This window comes from Dermatophagoides pteronyssinus, unplaced genomic scaffold, assembly GCF_027571235.1.
Source record: "Dermatophagoides pteronyssinus isolate colony J.1.1.1.1 unplaced genomic scaffold, Derpt_VIB-CSIC_2022.12 sq0008, whole genome shotgun sequence".
NCBI classification, from domain to species: Eukaryota; Metazoa; Arthropoda; class Arachnida; order Sarcoptiformes; family Pyroglyphidae; genus Dermatophagoides; species Dermatophagoides pteronyssinus.
Genome location: NW_027461532.1, coordinates 2061446 through 2074280, shown reverse-complemented (window position 1 = coordinate 2074280; position 12835 = coordinate 2061446). Strand labels below are relative to the sequence as shown.

Genomic DNA, 12835 nt, shown 5'->3' with positions numbered 1-12835 from the left:
AAAGTTTTTTGGATTCACCACATTTTGATTTTTTTTCGAAGCCCATTCGGACCATAATTATAATGTGATGATTCGATTTGATTTTTCAATTTTATTCTTGATATGTGATCAATTGAAATCCATTTATCGATCGATCGATCGATTGATTTTTCATCAACAACCAACCAAAGATCTTTTATTCCATCTGAATAGAATCGAGGAAAAAATAAAAACAAATTATATACTTACATCAATTTTGGTTTATCATCTTCAAACATTATATATAGATCGGTTCATCTCTTTATCATTATTATTCTTTGATCATTAGGCCAAACATCGTCATTATTTTGATGACGATGATGATGTTGATTGAAAAATAATTAACCTAGATAAAAAGAAAATATGAACCACATTCATATTTTCTTTTTTGTTAGAGAATAATGATGACAAATGAATAAATGAATGCAATTATTTTGGAATTAATAGTGAGAAAGAAAAGAAAGAAAGAAAATTGGAAAATAATTTTTCGGAATAATGATGATGATGATGGTCACAGAATATTTGAAAGAAACAAAATATACTCAATATTCTTGATAAACCACAGTCACAGTTGAGTTGAAATGGAAATTTTTTTTGTTTGTTGTTTTGCTGTTGTGATGAATATAGTGAATTCCCGTATATTTTTGTGAAATACTTTTTTTCTTCTGGATGTCTTAATGATGATGGTAATTAATGTTGAAAAACCGGATTGTACCATAAAATTCTTCAACCATGATATGAGAAAAACAAAATTTTTAAACAAACTTCGCTTTTTTTGGCATAATTTTGTTTGTCGCCGGTTGAAATGTAAGCTTCACTGCCCATATTCCACTTCATCAAATTCAAGTTAACCCAAAAAAATTTTTTTATAAAAAATCGAATTCAAACCTTCAAATCTTGTTGTTTTTGGATTCATAAGAAAAAAACAAAACGAAAAATTTCATTCCACAACAGTGATTGTTTGTAACTAAAATTATAAATACAATTTCTTTTTTTATCATTCGTTTTGTTTTATGTTTATAAATTGTAATCGAATAGAGATAGAATATAGAATCCATTACCATCATCATCATCATCAACATTCGAATATATTATGGTTGCTATTATTGATGAGTGGGCGTTTAGTGTGTGGATCCAGCCGTAAAAAAACCGAACAAAACAAAACAAACCGAAAAACCAGAATGTTTTGTTTTGTTTTCATTTCCATCATTGTTATTATTATTTTGATTAAAATATACAATGTTTATATATTAAATGAATGAATGGAAAAACATTTAACGAAAGAATTATTATTATTCTTGAGATATTTCTTGAATTTTATTCCATTTCTATATATGATATTATCAGTACCGTAAATAGTATGAACCGGATTTTTTTTTCTGAAACATATAGGGTGGTTGTTTCGTATGGAAAAAAAATCGTCTTGTCATTTCAAGAACACTGTATACATAATATACCCAAATGATTTTTTGATGATGATGATGATGATAAAACAAAACAAGATTTTCCTGGTCATCAGTAAAGTAAACAACAAGAGTTCTTGTCAGACAGGAAATGTGTTCAAATGATGCTTACTATGATGATGATGATGATGATGTATAATTTTCATGCTTCTTTTATTTTACAAAATTATCGGATCATTCAAACAAAAACAACAACAACGACAACAAAACGGAAAAAAAACATCGAGAATAACATTTTGTTCAAAAAGAGAAATCTAAGAATTAAATTAATGGTCAAATGATTTCGAGGAAAATTTTTTACTTTTTTCGTGTTCGAAATTCGAACACGAAAAACATTTATTCTTTTGTGCTCCATTTACTTCCACAATCCATGTTCCGTACAAAATGTACGTTTTTGTAATGAGAATATATTTTCAATTTTGTTTGTTTTTTGAAAAAAAATTTATTCATTTTTTTTTGAAATTTGATAAAATAATTTATAATTTGACAATTTTTTTTGCTTGTTTCAGGATACAAGTGAACAACAACAACAACAATGATGATAATGATAATTAAAATAATCAAATAATAATAAGCAAACAAAAGATTTCAATCCAAAATCTAGTCAGTGTGTGTGTGCATGTATGTATGTGAATGATTTGTAGGATATTTTTTTTTTATTAAAAGAATAAAACAATGAAAAAAAAACAAATAATAATCAAACATAATTCATAAGTCAAAGGTTTGTGAGAGGTTTTGGGATAGATGTTTCGAACAGAATCGAATCAGAATTCTTCGAATCGAATTGAAATCAATCAGTGTTGTTTTGGTGGGATGATAAATGTTTGTGTGTGTTGGTATATATGTCGTAGTTTGCCATGAATATCTTGAATTTTTAAATTATTCTTTAACAATATTTTTTTTCTTTAGATTGGCAATTCAAAATTAACATCAACCGATGCTGATCTTGCCAATCCAATAATTGCCGACATTTTCACAACCATTTTTGCCGCTTCTTCTAAATTATCACAAGCCAAAATACGAAGATTTGATGATGCAATTAATGCTTTTGCATCATCAACATTTGTACCTATTTGGTTATTTGATTAAATGAAAAAAAATAAAACAATAAATGAATCGAAAAGATAGATATAAAATGATTAAATTACCTTGTAAACGTACAACAATAGGAATTTTTAGCTTAAGTGTTTGTGCGGCAGCAATAATACCTTCGGCAATAACATCACAACGCATTATACCACCGAATATATTGACCAGAATAGCTTGCACTTTGGAATCGGATGAAATAATACGAAATGCTTCTTTGACTTGTTGTGCTGTTGCTCCACCACCAACATCAAGAAAATTAGCCGGACTACCACCATGTAGTTTGATAATATCCATTGTAGCCATAGCTAAACCGGCACCATTAACTAAACAACCAATATCACCATCCAATGAAATATAATTTAAATTTGCAGCCTGTGCTTCAACTTCACGTACATCAATTTGTGTTGTATCTTTTTGTTCATAAATATCCTTTTGTCGAAATTCAGCATTATCATCAAAACGACATTTAGCATCGATACATAAAACCTGACCATTTGAATCTTCAATCATTGGATTAATTTCGATCATAGAGGCATCTTTATCCAGAAATAATTTATATAAATTTATCAATAATTGGGCAGCATGTTCATGACTATTAGGATGAAAACCTATTTTACGTACAACATCCATGGCCATTTCTAACGAAAGACCATTTACAATATCAACAGGCATTGTAATAATAGCTTCAGGTGATTCTTTAGCAACATCTTCGATAGCCATACCACCTTGACTTGATGCAATAATCACTGGACCTTGATAGGCACGTTCCAACATAATGGCAAAATAATATTCACGTCTTGGATAAAGACGTTCGACAATCATAACCTTATTACATATCATTCCTTTTTCACCTGTTTGTTTCGTAATTAAACTGTGTCCTATTTTATGTCAGAATTGAAAAAACAAACCCAATTAATCAATTACATCAAATTCAAAAAAAACTCACCCAACATTTTTGACGCAACTTCTCGAACTTCTTCAGGTGTATAAACTAATTTAACACCACCTTTTAGACCGCTACTGAAATGTCCACGGCCACGACCGCCAGTCAATACTTGTGCTTTGACAACAAAATCATTTTCACCTAAACGTTTCGATATTTCAACAGCTTCTTCAGGTGTACTGGCCACACCAAATCTTGGCACTTTAACACCACCATTCTGTAATATTTCCATTGCAACATATTCATGAACATTTAAGAATCTTCGTCCAACACGATTACCACCTGTTCCATTATTATTTGCAGCATTGGCTATTTGTTTAGCCAAAACAAATTTATTTCTTAATGATCGTAACATTTTTTTTTCTTCTTTTCAATTTAGATTATGATTATGATTTTCAAAAAAGAACAAAACAATCAAAATACAAAAAAAATAAGATTAAATGATGGACGAATATAAAAATTTTTCGTTCGAATCGAATAGCAATCGATACTTGGATAAATGATTTCGATTTATTTATATTTTTTTCGTTTTGTTCTTTAAAATTCTTTCGAAAAAAATTCCGATTCAATAAAAATAAATCACCGAATTTAGCAAATACAATGAAAAAAAATCAATTCACAGAATTATAAAACATTGCTCTTCCTAAACAGTTGAAAACAAACATCTGTATAAACATCTATCAACAATTAGCCCAACACCAAACAAAAAAAAGAACGAAGAATGAAATTATTCAATTGAACTCAGTGACATTAGTGGGGAATTTGTTTTATTTTTTTTGTGTCACCCAGCAAAAAAAAACAACATATGTATCGAATATTGAATGGCCAACAAGAAACAACAAAAAAAAACGCGAACGAAACGAAAACAATCTGAGTACATGCGTACACACTGAATAATGATGAAAAATAAAAATCCATGCCACAATCAAAGCAAGCAACGGCAAAAAACATTGAAATTTCTTTTTTTTAAAACAATCTTTTCCTGATGATTCGTATGTATAAATGTTTGTTGTGTCTTAACACCACCTACCACAAATCATACAAGCTAAATTAACAACAAAAAATTTATCATCAACTATACTAATACTATAACCATTACCAGTATCATTATTAGATTTGATGGTGATGTATAATAATCAAAGGTGACAAAGTCAATTTCTATATCTTGTTATATGGAATCGGTTAATGTTGCCAACTAGTATAACGGTATATTATCATCATCAGTTTTATATAAAAATAAACGTTATTCGTTTTTTAAAATGAAAATTAAACACTTTTTTTTGATATTGGGTACACCCCTGGCAGAAATTTTTCTCTTGAAAAACAGTCGCAGAACAGTAAATCGTTAACTCTTAAAACACCATTCTCAGAGTCTTAAAAAACGCACGATTTTTCGAAGTTTAAAACAGTTTTTTAAGAGTTTTCCGAATGAACCGAAATGGGGGTTTTACCGGTCCAAAATTTAAATCCCTTGATTCTTAATTAATTATTCAAGCTAATTGATCGGTTAAGAATATCAATTTTTATTTTTAAATCAAAAAAATCATAATAAAATTGTACAATTCAAAAAAATACAGTAATTAACAAAATTGACTTTTCGATTCAACATTGGCTCTCAATATCATCTAAATCCAACGCTCACAAAATGTTAGCTTTTTCTGTAGCCAAATATTTTCAAATATCGTTTCAATCAATCGAGTGAATTGTTCATATTCTTTTTGATTATAGACAATTTCATGCCCATCTTAATGCATTTGTCCCGATTCCTTGACCACTTTTTCCGATTATTGCAAACAATGAGTTGAATCCATTATCAGACAGAAAAGCTTTCTGTATCATCATTTGGATTGTAATTTGTTTCCGATATAAAATTTGATAAGTTTTGAATTTGGCTGAAGATTAAAAATTGTATTAGCAAACGAAGAAAATTCATTCATTCTTAGATTTATACCTGTATTGTTTTTGATTGTTTTGTAAATGATTCGACATGGATTATTGGACAGAATACTGAAACTTGGGCAAAAAGAGATTGAGTATTGTGAACAACATAGCATTTTTACTTACTTAATGGCATAAAAATTAAAGATATCACCCATTCAAAACAGATTGATCAATAGCCATAAAGAACAAAAGCGGAAAAGGGACTTATAACAGAACAGCCAATTGTTATGTATTCTCGGACATCAAACAAATAATGATAATTTTCCAAGTCTGACTTTGACCTAGAAAAATTTTATAAGTTGAAGTCGAACTTGGAGAAATTTTCTATGTCGAAATCGGACTTTGAAAAATTTTTCAGAGTTGAAATTTGACTTGAAAAATTTTCAGTTGGAATTCGGATTCAAGTTTGAAAATTCTTCACGATGGATTCGTATTCAAAGAATTATTCAATTTGAATTCCGATTTAAAGAATTTTTCAATTTCAATTCTGATTTTGAAAATTTTTACAAGTTAAATTCTGACTTAGAAAAATTTTCAATATTTGATGCGAGCATGAAAAAATTTTCCACGTGCAATTTTATTTTGTATAATTCATGAAATATGTGACTGTGCATAAAAAGAACTGACTTTGATAATAACTTTTTAACAGTTTTTAATTTTCATAGTTTTTTAATAAAAATTCAAAATCGTAATATTTTTTTTAAGAGTTTTCAATAGTTATACAGTTTAGAACTGTTTTTTAAGAGACAAATTTCTGCCTGGGACAAACAGGCAGACATCATAAAAAGTTAATCATAATAATTATTAATTTTATTTCTTATTAATGATGATGATAATAATAATAATACACACACACAAGCACACAAAATAGGTAATTTGATCATATTAAAAAAAAAAAAAATCAATTACTATTATCGATTATGATGTGTAAAGTGATTGATAAATTTTGATCATTTTCATTTATTTTGTTGCTGTAATTGTTGTCGTAACATTAATATCGATTGTCGTTGATCAGCTGGTAACATATTTATCTGTTGATCAGATAATGATAAAACTTGCATAATTAATTGTGCTTTTTCCTGTTCTGATTGATTAGCTGTTTGTATTGTCGATGATGATGTTGATGATGATGTAGATGATGATGATGATGCTTGTGGTTGATTTGATGTTGGAACTTGAGCTGTTGCAGCTGATGAATGTTGATTGAATATGACGCCTGCTGTAGGTCTTATCGGACCAGATGGTGGTCCACGAGAATTTTGTGCCACTACAGGAGTAACGGTAGCGGATGTTGCTGTAGGCATTTGTACACGTAATCGTGGATCTAATGGAGGTTGAACTGAAGCAGCCACAGTTTGTGTTGGCTGTTGAACAATTCGTGGATCAAATGCTTCGGTAGGTGGTTGAACTTGTTGTTGTTGTTGCTGTCGAAGACGTGGATCTAATCGTGGATCAAATGGATTTTGAGCCATCGATTGTGGTTGTTGTACATTAGCTACAATACTTGGATCAAAAATACTTGGATGTAACATTGATGGTTGTTGTGACATCGGCATAGCCATATGTGCAGCTGGTGGCATTCCCGGTTGAATATTTGCCGCCGGTTGAATTGGTATTGGTGGTGGATTTGGTTTGTATAGAATAGATGAAGCGGTTTGAACATCGATAGCACGCATTACAACTAATAGCTGAAGTAATGCATAAGCTAATTGTGGATTCTGTAGAAGCATATTTCGTGCTTCATTTGGATTTGTAAGAACACAATGTCTCATTTGTTTAGCAATTTCAAACATTTGTTCCGGTGGTAATGAACTGACCACTTTTGCTATTTGTTCGGGTGCTTTATCCGGTTCAACTTCTTGTCCATATGGTGATTCAAATGTTGATCCCGATAATGACATTTGTAGATTTTTTATCTCTTCTTTAAAACGTTCATTTGTGGCCGTATCCACACGAAGATTACGGCCATTTAATTCATAGGAATTTAGATTTCGCATAGCCGATAATGCAGTTTCTTGATCACGATATTCACAAAAACCATATCCTTTTGGTTTACCCGATTCACGATCATAGACTAATTTAAAACTAATTACCGGACCAACTTCAGAAAAGATTTCCTTTAGTTTTTCTTCACTTGCATCGTATGGAATGTTACCAACTATTATGACAACAATAAATGAAAAATAATCGATTGAAAAATAATCATTAAAACTTACCGAAAACCGAACGAAGTGATCGTTCATTTGTAGCTTGTTGTGAAATGTTTGACATTATTTTTTTTATTACTGAAAAAAATATTCAAATTTTGATTCAAAAAGGAATGATGATGATGATCCAAATCAAAGAATAAAAAACTCGAATCATGCCCGTTTTATAGCCAAATTCATTCATATACAACGTCCAAAATTGATTTCAAAGAATGTTTTGAGTTAAGCTCATCATCATTTTTTTTCTTTGTTGATTCAAATTTTGATTTTCCGAAAAAAAATGGAAATTGATCCAGTTTCATCATCAACGCGACGACAATGGAATCATTTAAACAAAGTTCTTTCCCGAACTGGCCCATTTGTTCAGGCTGGATTTGATTCAACAGCCGGTCTAACCATATTACAAGAAGCAAAAATTCTTGTTGTTGGTGCCGGTGGTCTTGGTTGTGAAATGCTTAAAGATTTAGCCATGATGGGTTTTGTTGATATTCATGTTATTGACTGTGATACGATCGAAATGTCGAATCTAAATCGTCAATTTTTATTCCGTACCAAAGATGTTGGCCGTAGTAAAGCAGTGGTGGCTGCCGAATTCATTAATAAACGTGTTGCCGGCTGTAATGTTACGGCTCATTTCTGTAAAATTGAAGAAAAAGATCCACAATTTTATTATCAATTTAATGTAATTGTAAGTGGTTTAGATGCTATTGGTCCAAGAAGTTGGCTAAATACCATGCTATTTGGATTATTGCAACCATCGCCCGAAAACCCGGCCGAAATGATCAATATTATTCCATTAGTAGATGGTGGAACCGAAGGTTTTAAAGGAAATTTTCGTGTTATTATACCAAGTGCTGATAATCCTTGTGTTGAATGTATGTTGGATCTATATCCACCACAGATTACCTATCCACTTTGTACATTAACACATCGGCCAAGACTTCCGGAACATTGCATCGAATACGTTAAACTTATTCAATGGAATCGTGATTGTCCATTTGGTGAAATAGAATTAGATGGTGATGATCCGGCACATCTACAATGGGTATATGAACATGCTATGGATCGTGCCATTGAATTCGGTATCGAAGGTGTTACCTATCGACTAACACAAGGTGTAGTCAAACATATAATACCTGCCGTAGCATCGACTAATGCAATTATTGCTGCTGCTTGTTGTACTGAAGTATTTAAATTAATGACTGCAGCTGCACCATTTCTTAATAATTATCTTGTACTGAATAATTCTGATGGAATCTATACGTATACATATGCAGCAGAACGTAAACGTGATTGTACTATTTGTGGTCCATTACCAATACCATTAAAAATTTCTTCAAAAAAATTAACTTTAGATAATCTAATTGATCAACTTGTATTGGATTATCAAATGTCTAAAACATCTATATCAATACGAACAATTATGAAAAATGATTCCGATCAAACATTATATATGGCAAGTTTAGCTGAACAAACTGAAAAAAATTTACTCAAAACATTACCACAATTAATGATTGATGATGGACAATTAATTGTTGCTATTGATAATAATTTAATGAAAAAATTTGTAATTAATTATGTTTGAGAAAATTTTTCTTTTTTCAAATTAAAATCTTTTTTTTTTTTGATTTGATATTCGAATGTCAACTATTTCAATCTAAACGTAAAATTTCTATTTGGATTCATATCACGTGAATCATGTGTGTGTGTGTTTAATTCATGTGAAGAATTATTCTGTGGATTGAAAGTTTGAAATTAAAAAATTAATTTTCCATGTCAATTGTTTATCGTTTATCTCGTTTTTTATCTTCACGTACTATTGTACAAAATAATTATCGTAAAATGTTAAGCAATAATGTATCAGCTCGTATTAATATGATTGTTATGGGAAATGGTGCTATGATGCAACCATCATTAATTGTTACGTCGGATAAAATTAATTACCTATTTAATTGTGGTGAAGGTACACAAAGAATGATCATCGAACATAATAAGTATGTTTAATTAATTCTGTAATTGAATTATTTTTTTTGGTTTTTATCATTCAAAAGATATTTGAAATTGGGCAAACTTCAAAACATATTTTTCACTGGTACTTCATATGAAAATTGGTCAGGTTTTTTCGGTCTTGTATTGACGGTTGCCGAGATAAAAAATCAATTCAGATTTCATGGTTCAAAACGATTTGCAAAGATCATACAAATGTATCGACAATTCCTACAATCAGCAAGTAAAGTTGAACTTCAACATGTTATAACCGATAATGTTGATACGGTCATCGATTTAATCGATGATGATGATTTTCTCATCCGTTCATTATCATATAAAGAATCGACAGCATATATTCTTATTGCCAAAGATAAAATCGGAAGATTATTGATTGATAAATGTAAACAATTAAACATTCCACCGGGTCCGAAATTTGCTGCATTAAAAAATGGTGAAACAATTGAAATCGATGGTAAAATTATTCAGCCAAATGATGTTGTTGGACCACCTGAACCTGGTGCAGCTATTGTGATATTAGAATGTCCACAATCCGATTATCTGAATGATTTTTATCAAAAAATTGAAAATTTCAACCCATATGTAAAAGGAAAACAGATTGAATTAGTTGTTCATATGACACCAGCTATGATTGCCAATAATTCCAATTATCAGAACTGGTTGAAAACATTCGATTCAAATGTTAAGCATTTAATTCTAAATGAAAATTCTTGTTATGATCTTGGTCTAATTTCATCAACTGAATTACAAATCAAATTAAATCTACTTGATAATGAAATATTTCGATCATTATCCGAACGACAATCTTGTATTGCTACTGATGAAAAATTCAATTTTGAATGTAAAAAAATTATTGAAAATATACCAAATTTATTTACATATCAAATACGACCAAGAAAAAAATTTGAAATTCTTGATTCAAATTGTTGTTGGTTAGATGTGAAAAAAATTCATGAAGAAATTCTTGAACAACAAGAATTTAAAGATCGTCTTAATGAATATAAAACATTGACAATAAAAAATCAACAACAAATGTCATATCCGAATGTATTATTTCTTGGAACCGGTTCCAGTTCACCGGGTAAACAACGTAATACCAGTGGTATATTAGTCAATTTAAATGAGGGAAAATCTATTCTATTGGATTGTGGTGAATCAACTATTTTACAAATGATTCGATTTTTTGGTCATGATCATTATCGTCAAACACTACAACGTATTAATGTTGTGTTCATTACACATTATCATGCTGATCATCATTTTGGTCTTATTAAATTGATAAAAGAACGTTTAAAATTATCTGATCAATCAAAACCATTATGGATTATTGCACCATATTCAATTCTATCATTTCTTAATTATTTTGATCAAAATTTTGAAAATATTTCCAAAGGTTTTTGTGGAATTGCATGTGAAACATTATCATTCGATAAGATAACAAAAAAATTAAATCAAAATGAAGAAAAACAAAAATTATTACAACAAATTGATTTAAAAGAAATGGCAACCGTATTAGTTCCACATTGTTTTGAAAGTTATGGTATTATATTTGAAACAAATTGTGGTAAAAAATTTGCCTATTCCGGTGATTCAATGTATTCAGATTCATTTGATTATATTGGTAAAAATTGTGATATGTTAATACATGAAGCAACAATGAATGATGATCTTTGGCAAGAAGCTGAATATAAACGACATTCAACAATATCACAGGCAATAAATGTTGGACGAAAAATTGATGCAAAATATACAGTGTTGACACATTTTTCACAACGTTATGCAAAAATGGCACCAATCAATCTAATTAATGATGAATTATTGGCAAATTATATTGAAAAACAAGTTGTTATTGCATTTGATTTTATGCAAATTTCATTCGAAAATTTAGCCAATGCTGCACGATTAAAATATCCATTGGAATTATTATTTGATGAAGAAATACAACGAATGCAGAATGTTGTTTCGAAACGTAATAATAAACGTAAATTATTATCGGAAGAATTTTCCTAATATTATTTTTTTTGTTGAAAATTAAAAATTAAAAATTAAATTAAAAATTTTTGAAAAAAAAATTCCGTAACATTCTTAATGAATGGACACACGAGTGTGTGTGTGTTTTCTTTTTTTCTCTCGTGTTTGTGTCTCATTCGTTTGTTCGTTTGTACAGGCAAATGTGAAAGTGAAAAAAAAGAAAGAAAAAGGCCAAGATCATCTGATGTGTTGTGAAATATTGAGGATTGGATCAATTTTCAATTTTAAAAAATAATTATCATATCGTTATTTAAAAAAAATTAAATCATTTCAAAAAAAATGGCACAATCGATACGTTGGATTCTACGATCACAGCCATTGCCATTAGGATCACAATCATCAATGATGTCCAGATTTTGGTTGCCAATAAAACCGAATAATCAACAACAATCATTGATAACACCATTATCAATCAATTATCGTTCCGTACAAAATTATTCACCAATGATGTTGATGTCAACTTGGTCATCATATAATAGCCATAATAAACAATTGAATACAAATATGGATCAAACTAAACCAATGATGATGATGATGATTAAACGTAATGTTCATAAACCAACATTGACTGTTGATTTTATTCGTGAACGTATAATGTTGGTATTAAGGTTATACGATAAAATTGATCCAGATAAATTAACAATTGATTCACATTTCTACAAAGATTTGGGACTGGATTCATTGGATCATGTAGAGATAATAATGGCTATTGAAGATGAATTTCATTTCGAAATACCTGATGCCGATGCCGAAAAACTCAATACACCACGTGATCTATTGAATTATATACAAATTAAAGAAGAAGTTTATTCGGAGCTTGAACATCATGATGATCATCATACTGAAGGTCATCATTGATTTTTTTTCTATATTTAAAAAAAAATAACCACCATTGAAAATTCAACATTGTTTTGAAAAAAAGTCAATGTAAAAAAGTAGGCAATCGTGTTGTGAAATGAAACCAGTTCATTTTCCTGTATACAAACAAAAAATTATATACAAAAAACATACAGGAATTCTCGCCTAACAAAACATTTTGAAGAATATCTAAATAGTTTTTTCCGTTAAATACTAGTTGAACAAAAAAAAACTTTAAATAAAATAAAAAATTTAAAAGAATCAATTTTTGTTTTCCA

The 12835-nt window shown here is 29.6% G+C and overlaps 5 protein-coding genes across 5 annotated transcripts; 3 read left to right on the top strand and 2 right to left on the bottom strand.

Annotated features, from left to right (window-relative positions):
- Window positions 1–2026: 2026 nt before the first annotated feature.
- Window positions 2027–4516, bottom strand: ScsbetaA (Succinyl-coenzyme A synthetase beta subunit, ADP-forming). Its single transcript, XM_027343853.2, has 3 exons — window positions 3517–4516; window positions 2630–3448; window positions 2027–2550 (listed from the first exon to the last, which is right to left on the bottom strand). Exons 1-3 carry the CDS (start codon window positions 3866–3868, stop codon window positions 2387–2389), a joined length of 1335 nt encoding a protein of 444 aa, XP_027199654.1. The 5' UTR covers window positions 3869–4516; the 3' UTR covers window positions 2027–2386.
- A 496-nt stretch (window positions 4517–5012) lies between these two features.
- CstF64 (cleavage stimulation factor subunit 2 CstF64) lies at window positions 5013–7812 on the bottom strand. Its single transcript, XM_075820965.1, has 4 exons — window positions 7671–7812; window positions 5578–7612; window positions 5465–5526; window positions 5013–5405 (listed from the first exon to the last, which is right to left on the bottom strand). Exons 1-2 carry the CDS (start codon window positions 7723–7725, stop codon window positions 6411–6413), a joined length of 1257 nt encoding a protein of 418 aa, XP_075677080.1. The 5' UTR covers window positions 7726–7812; the 3' UTR covers window positions 5013–5405; window positions 5465–5526; window positions 5578–6410.
- Window positions 7813–7941: 129 nt separating this feature from the next.
- Uba3 (Ubiquitin-like activating enzyme 3) lies at window positions 7942–9261 on the top strand. The gene has a single exon (XM_027343854.2). It carries the CDS (start codon window positions 7942–7944, stop codon window positions 9244–9246), a length of 1305 nt encoding a protein of 434 aa, XP_027199655.2. The 3' UTR covers window positions 9247–9261.
- Window positions 9262–9351: 90 nt separating this feature from the next.
- Window positions 9352–11693, top strand: LOC113793780 (ribonuclease Z, mitochondrial-like). The gene is made up of 2 exons (XM_027343852.2): window positions 9352–9655; window positions 9713–11693. The coding sequence occupies exons 1-2, from the start codon at window positions 9435–9437 to the stop codon at window positions 11676–11678; spliced, it is 2187 nt and encodes a 728-aa protein (XP_027199653.2). The 5' UTR covers window positions 9352–9434; the 3' UTR covers window positions 11679–11693.
- Window positions 11694–11795: 102 nt separating this feature from the next.
- LOC113793784 (uncharacterized) lies at window positions 11796–12822 on the top strand. Its single transcript, XM_027343856.2, has one exon. The coding sequence runs from the start codon at window positions 11979–11981 to the stop codon at window positions 12555–12557; it is 579 nt and encodes a 192-aa protein (XP_027199657.1). The 5' UTR covers window positions 11796–11978; the 3' UTR covers window positions 12558–12822.
- Window positions 12823–12835: the final 13 nt, after the last annotated feature.

Coding starts and splice junctions, on each gene's coding strand:
- Uba3 (XM_027343854.2), top strand. CDS start 7,942: ATGGAAATTGATCCAGTTTCATCATCAACGCGACGACAATGGAATCAT.
- CstF64 (XM_075820965.1), bottom strand. CDS start 7,725: ATGTCAAACATTTCACAACAAGCTACAAATGAACGATCACTTCGTTCG. Junction 7,613..7,670: donor ATCACTTCGTTCGGTTTTCG/GTAAGTTTTAAT, acceptor TTGTCATAATAG/TTGGTAACATTCCATACGAT.
- LOC113793780 (XM_027343852.2), top strand. CDS start 9,435: ATGTCAATTGTTTATCGTTTATCTCGTTTTTTATCTTCACGTACTATT. Junction 9,656..9,712: donor ATGATCATCGAACATAATAA/GTATGTTTAATT, acceptor ATCATTCAAAAG/ATATTTGAAATTGGGCAAAC.
- LOC113793784 (XM_027343856.2), top strand. CDS start 11,979: ATGGCACAATCGATACGTTGGATTCTACGATCACAGCCATTGCCATTA.
- ScsbetaA (XM_027343853.2), bottom strand. CDS start 3,868: ATGTTACGATCATTAAGAAATAAATTTGTTTTGGCTAAACAAATAGCC. Junction 3,449..3,516: donor AGTTGCGTCAAAAATGTTGG/GTGAGTTTTTTT, acceptor GACATAAAATAG/GACACAGTTTAATTACGAAA. Junction 2,551..2,629: donor TATTGTTGTACGTTTACAAG/GTAATTTAATCA, acceptor ATAACCAAATAG/GTACAAATGTTGATGATGCA.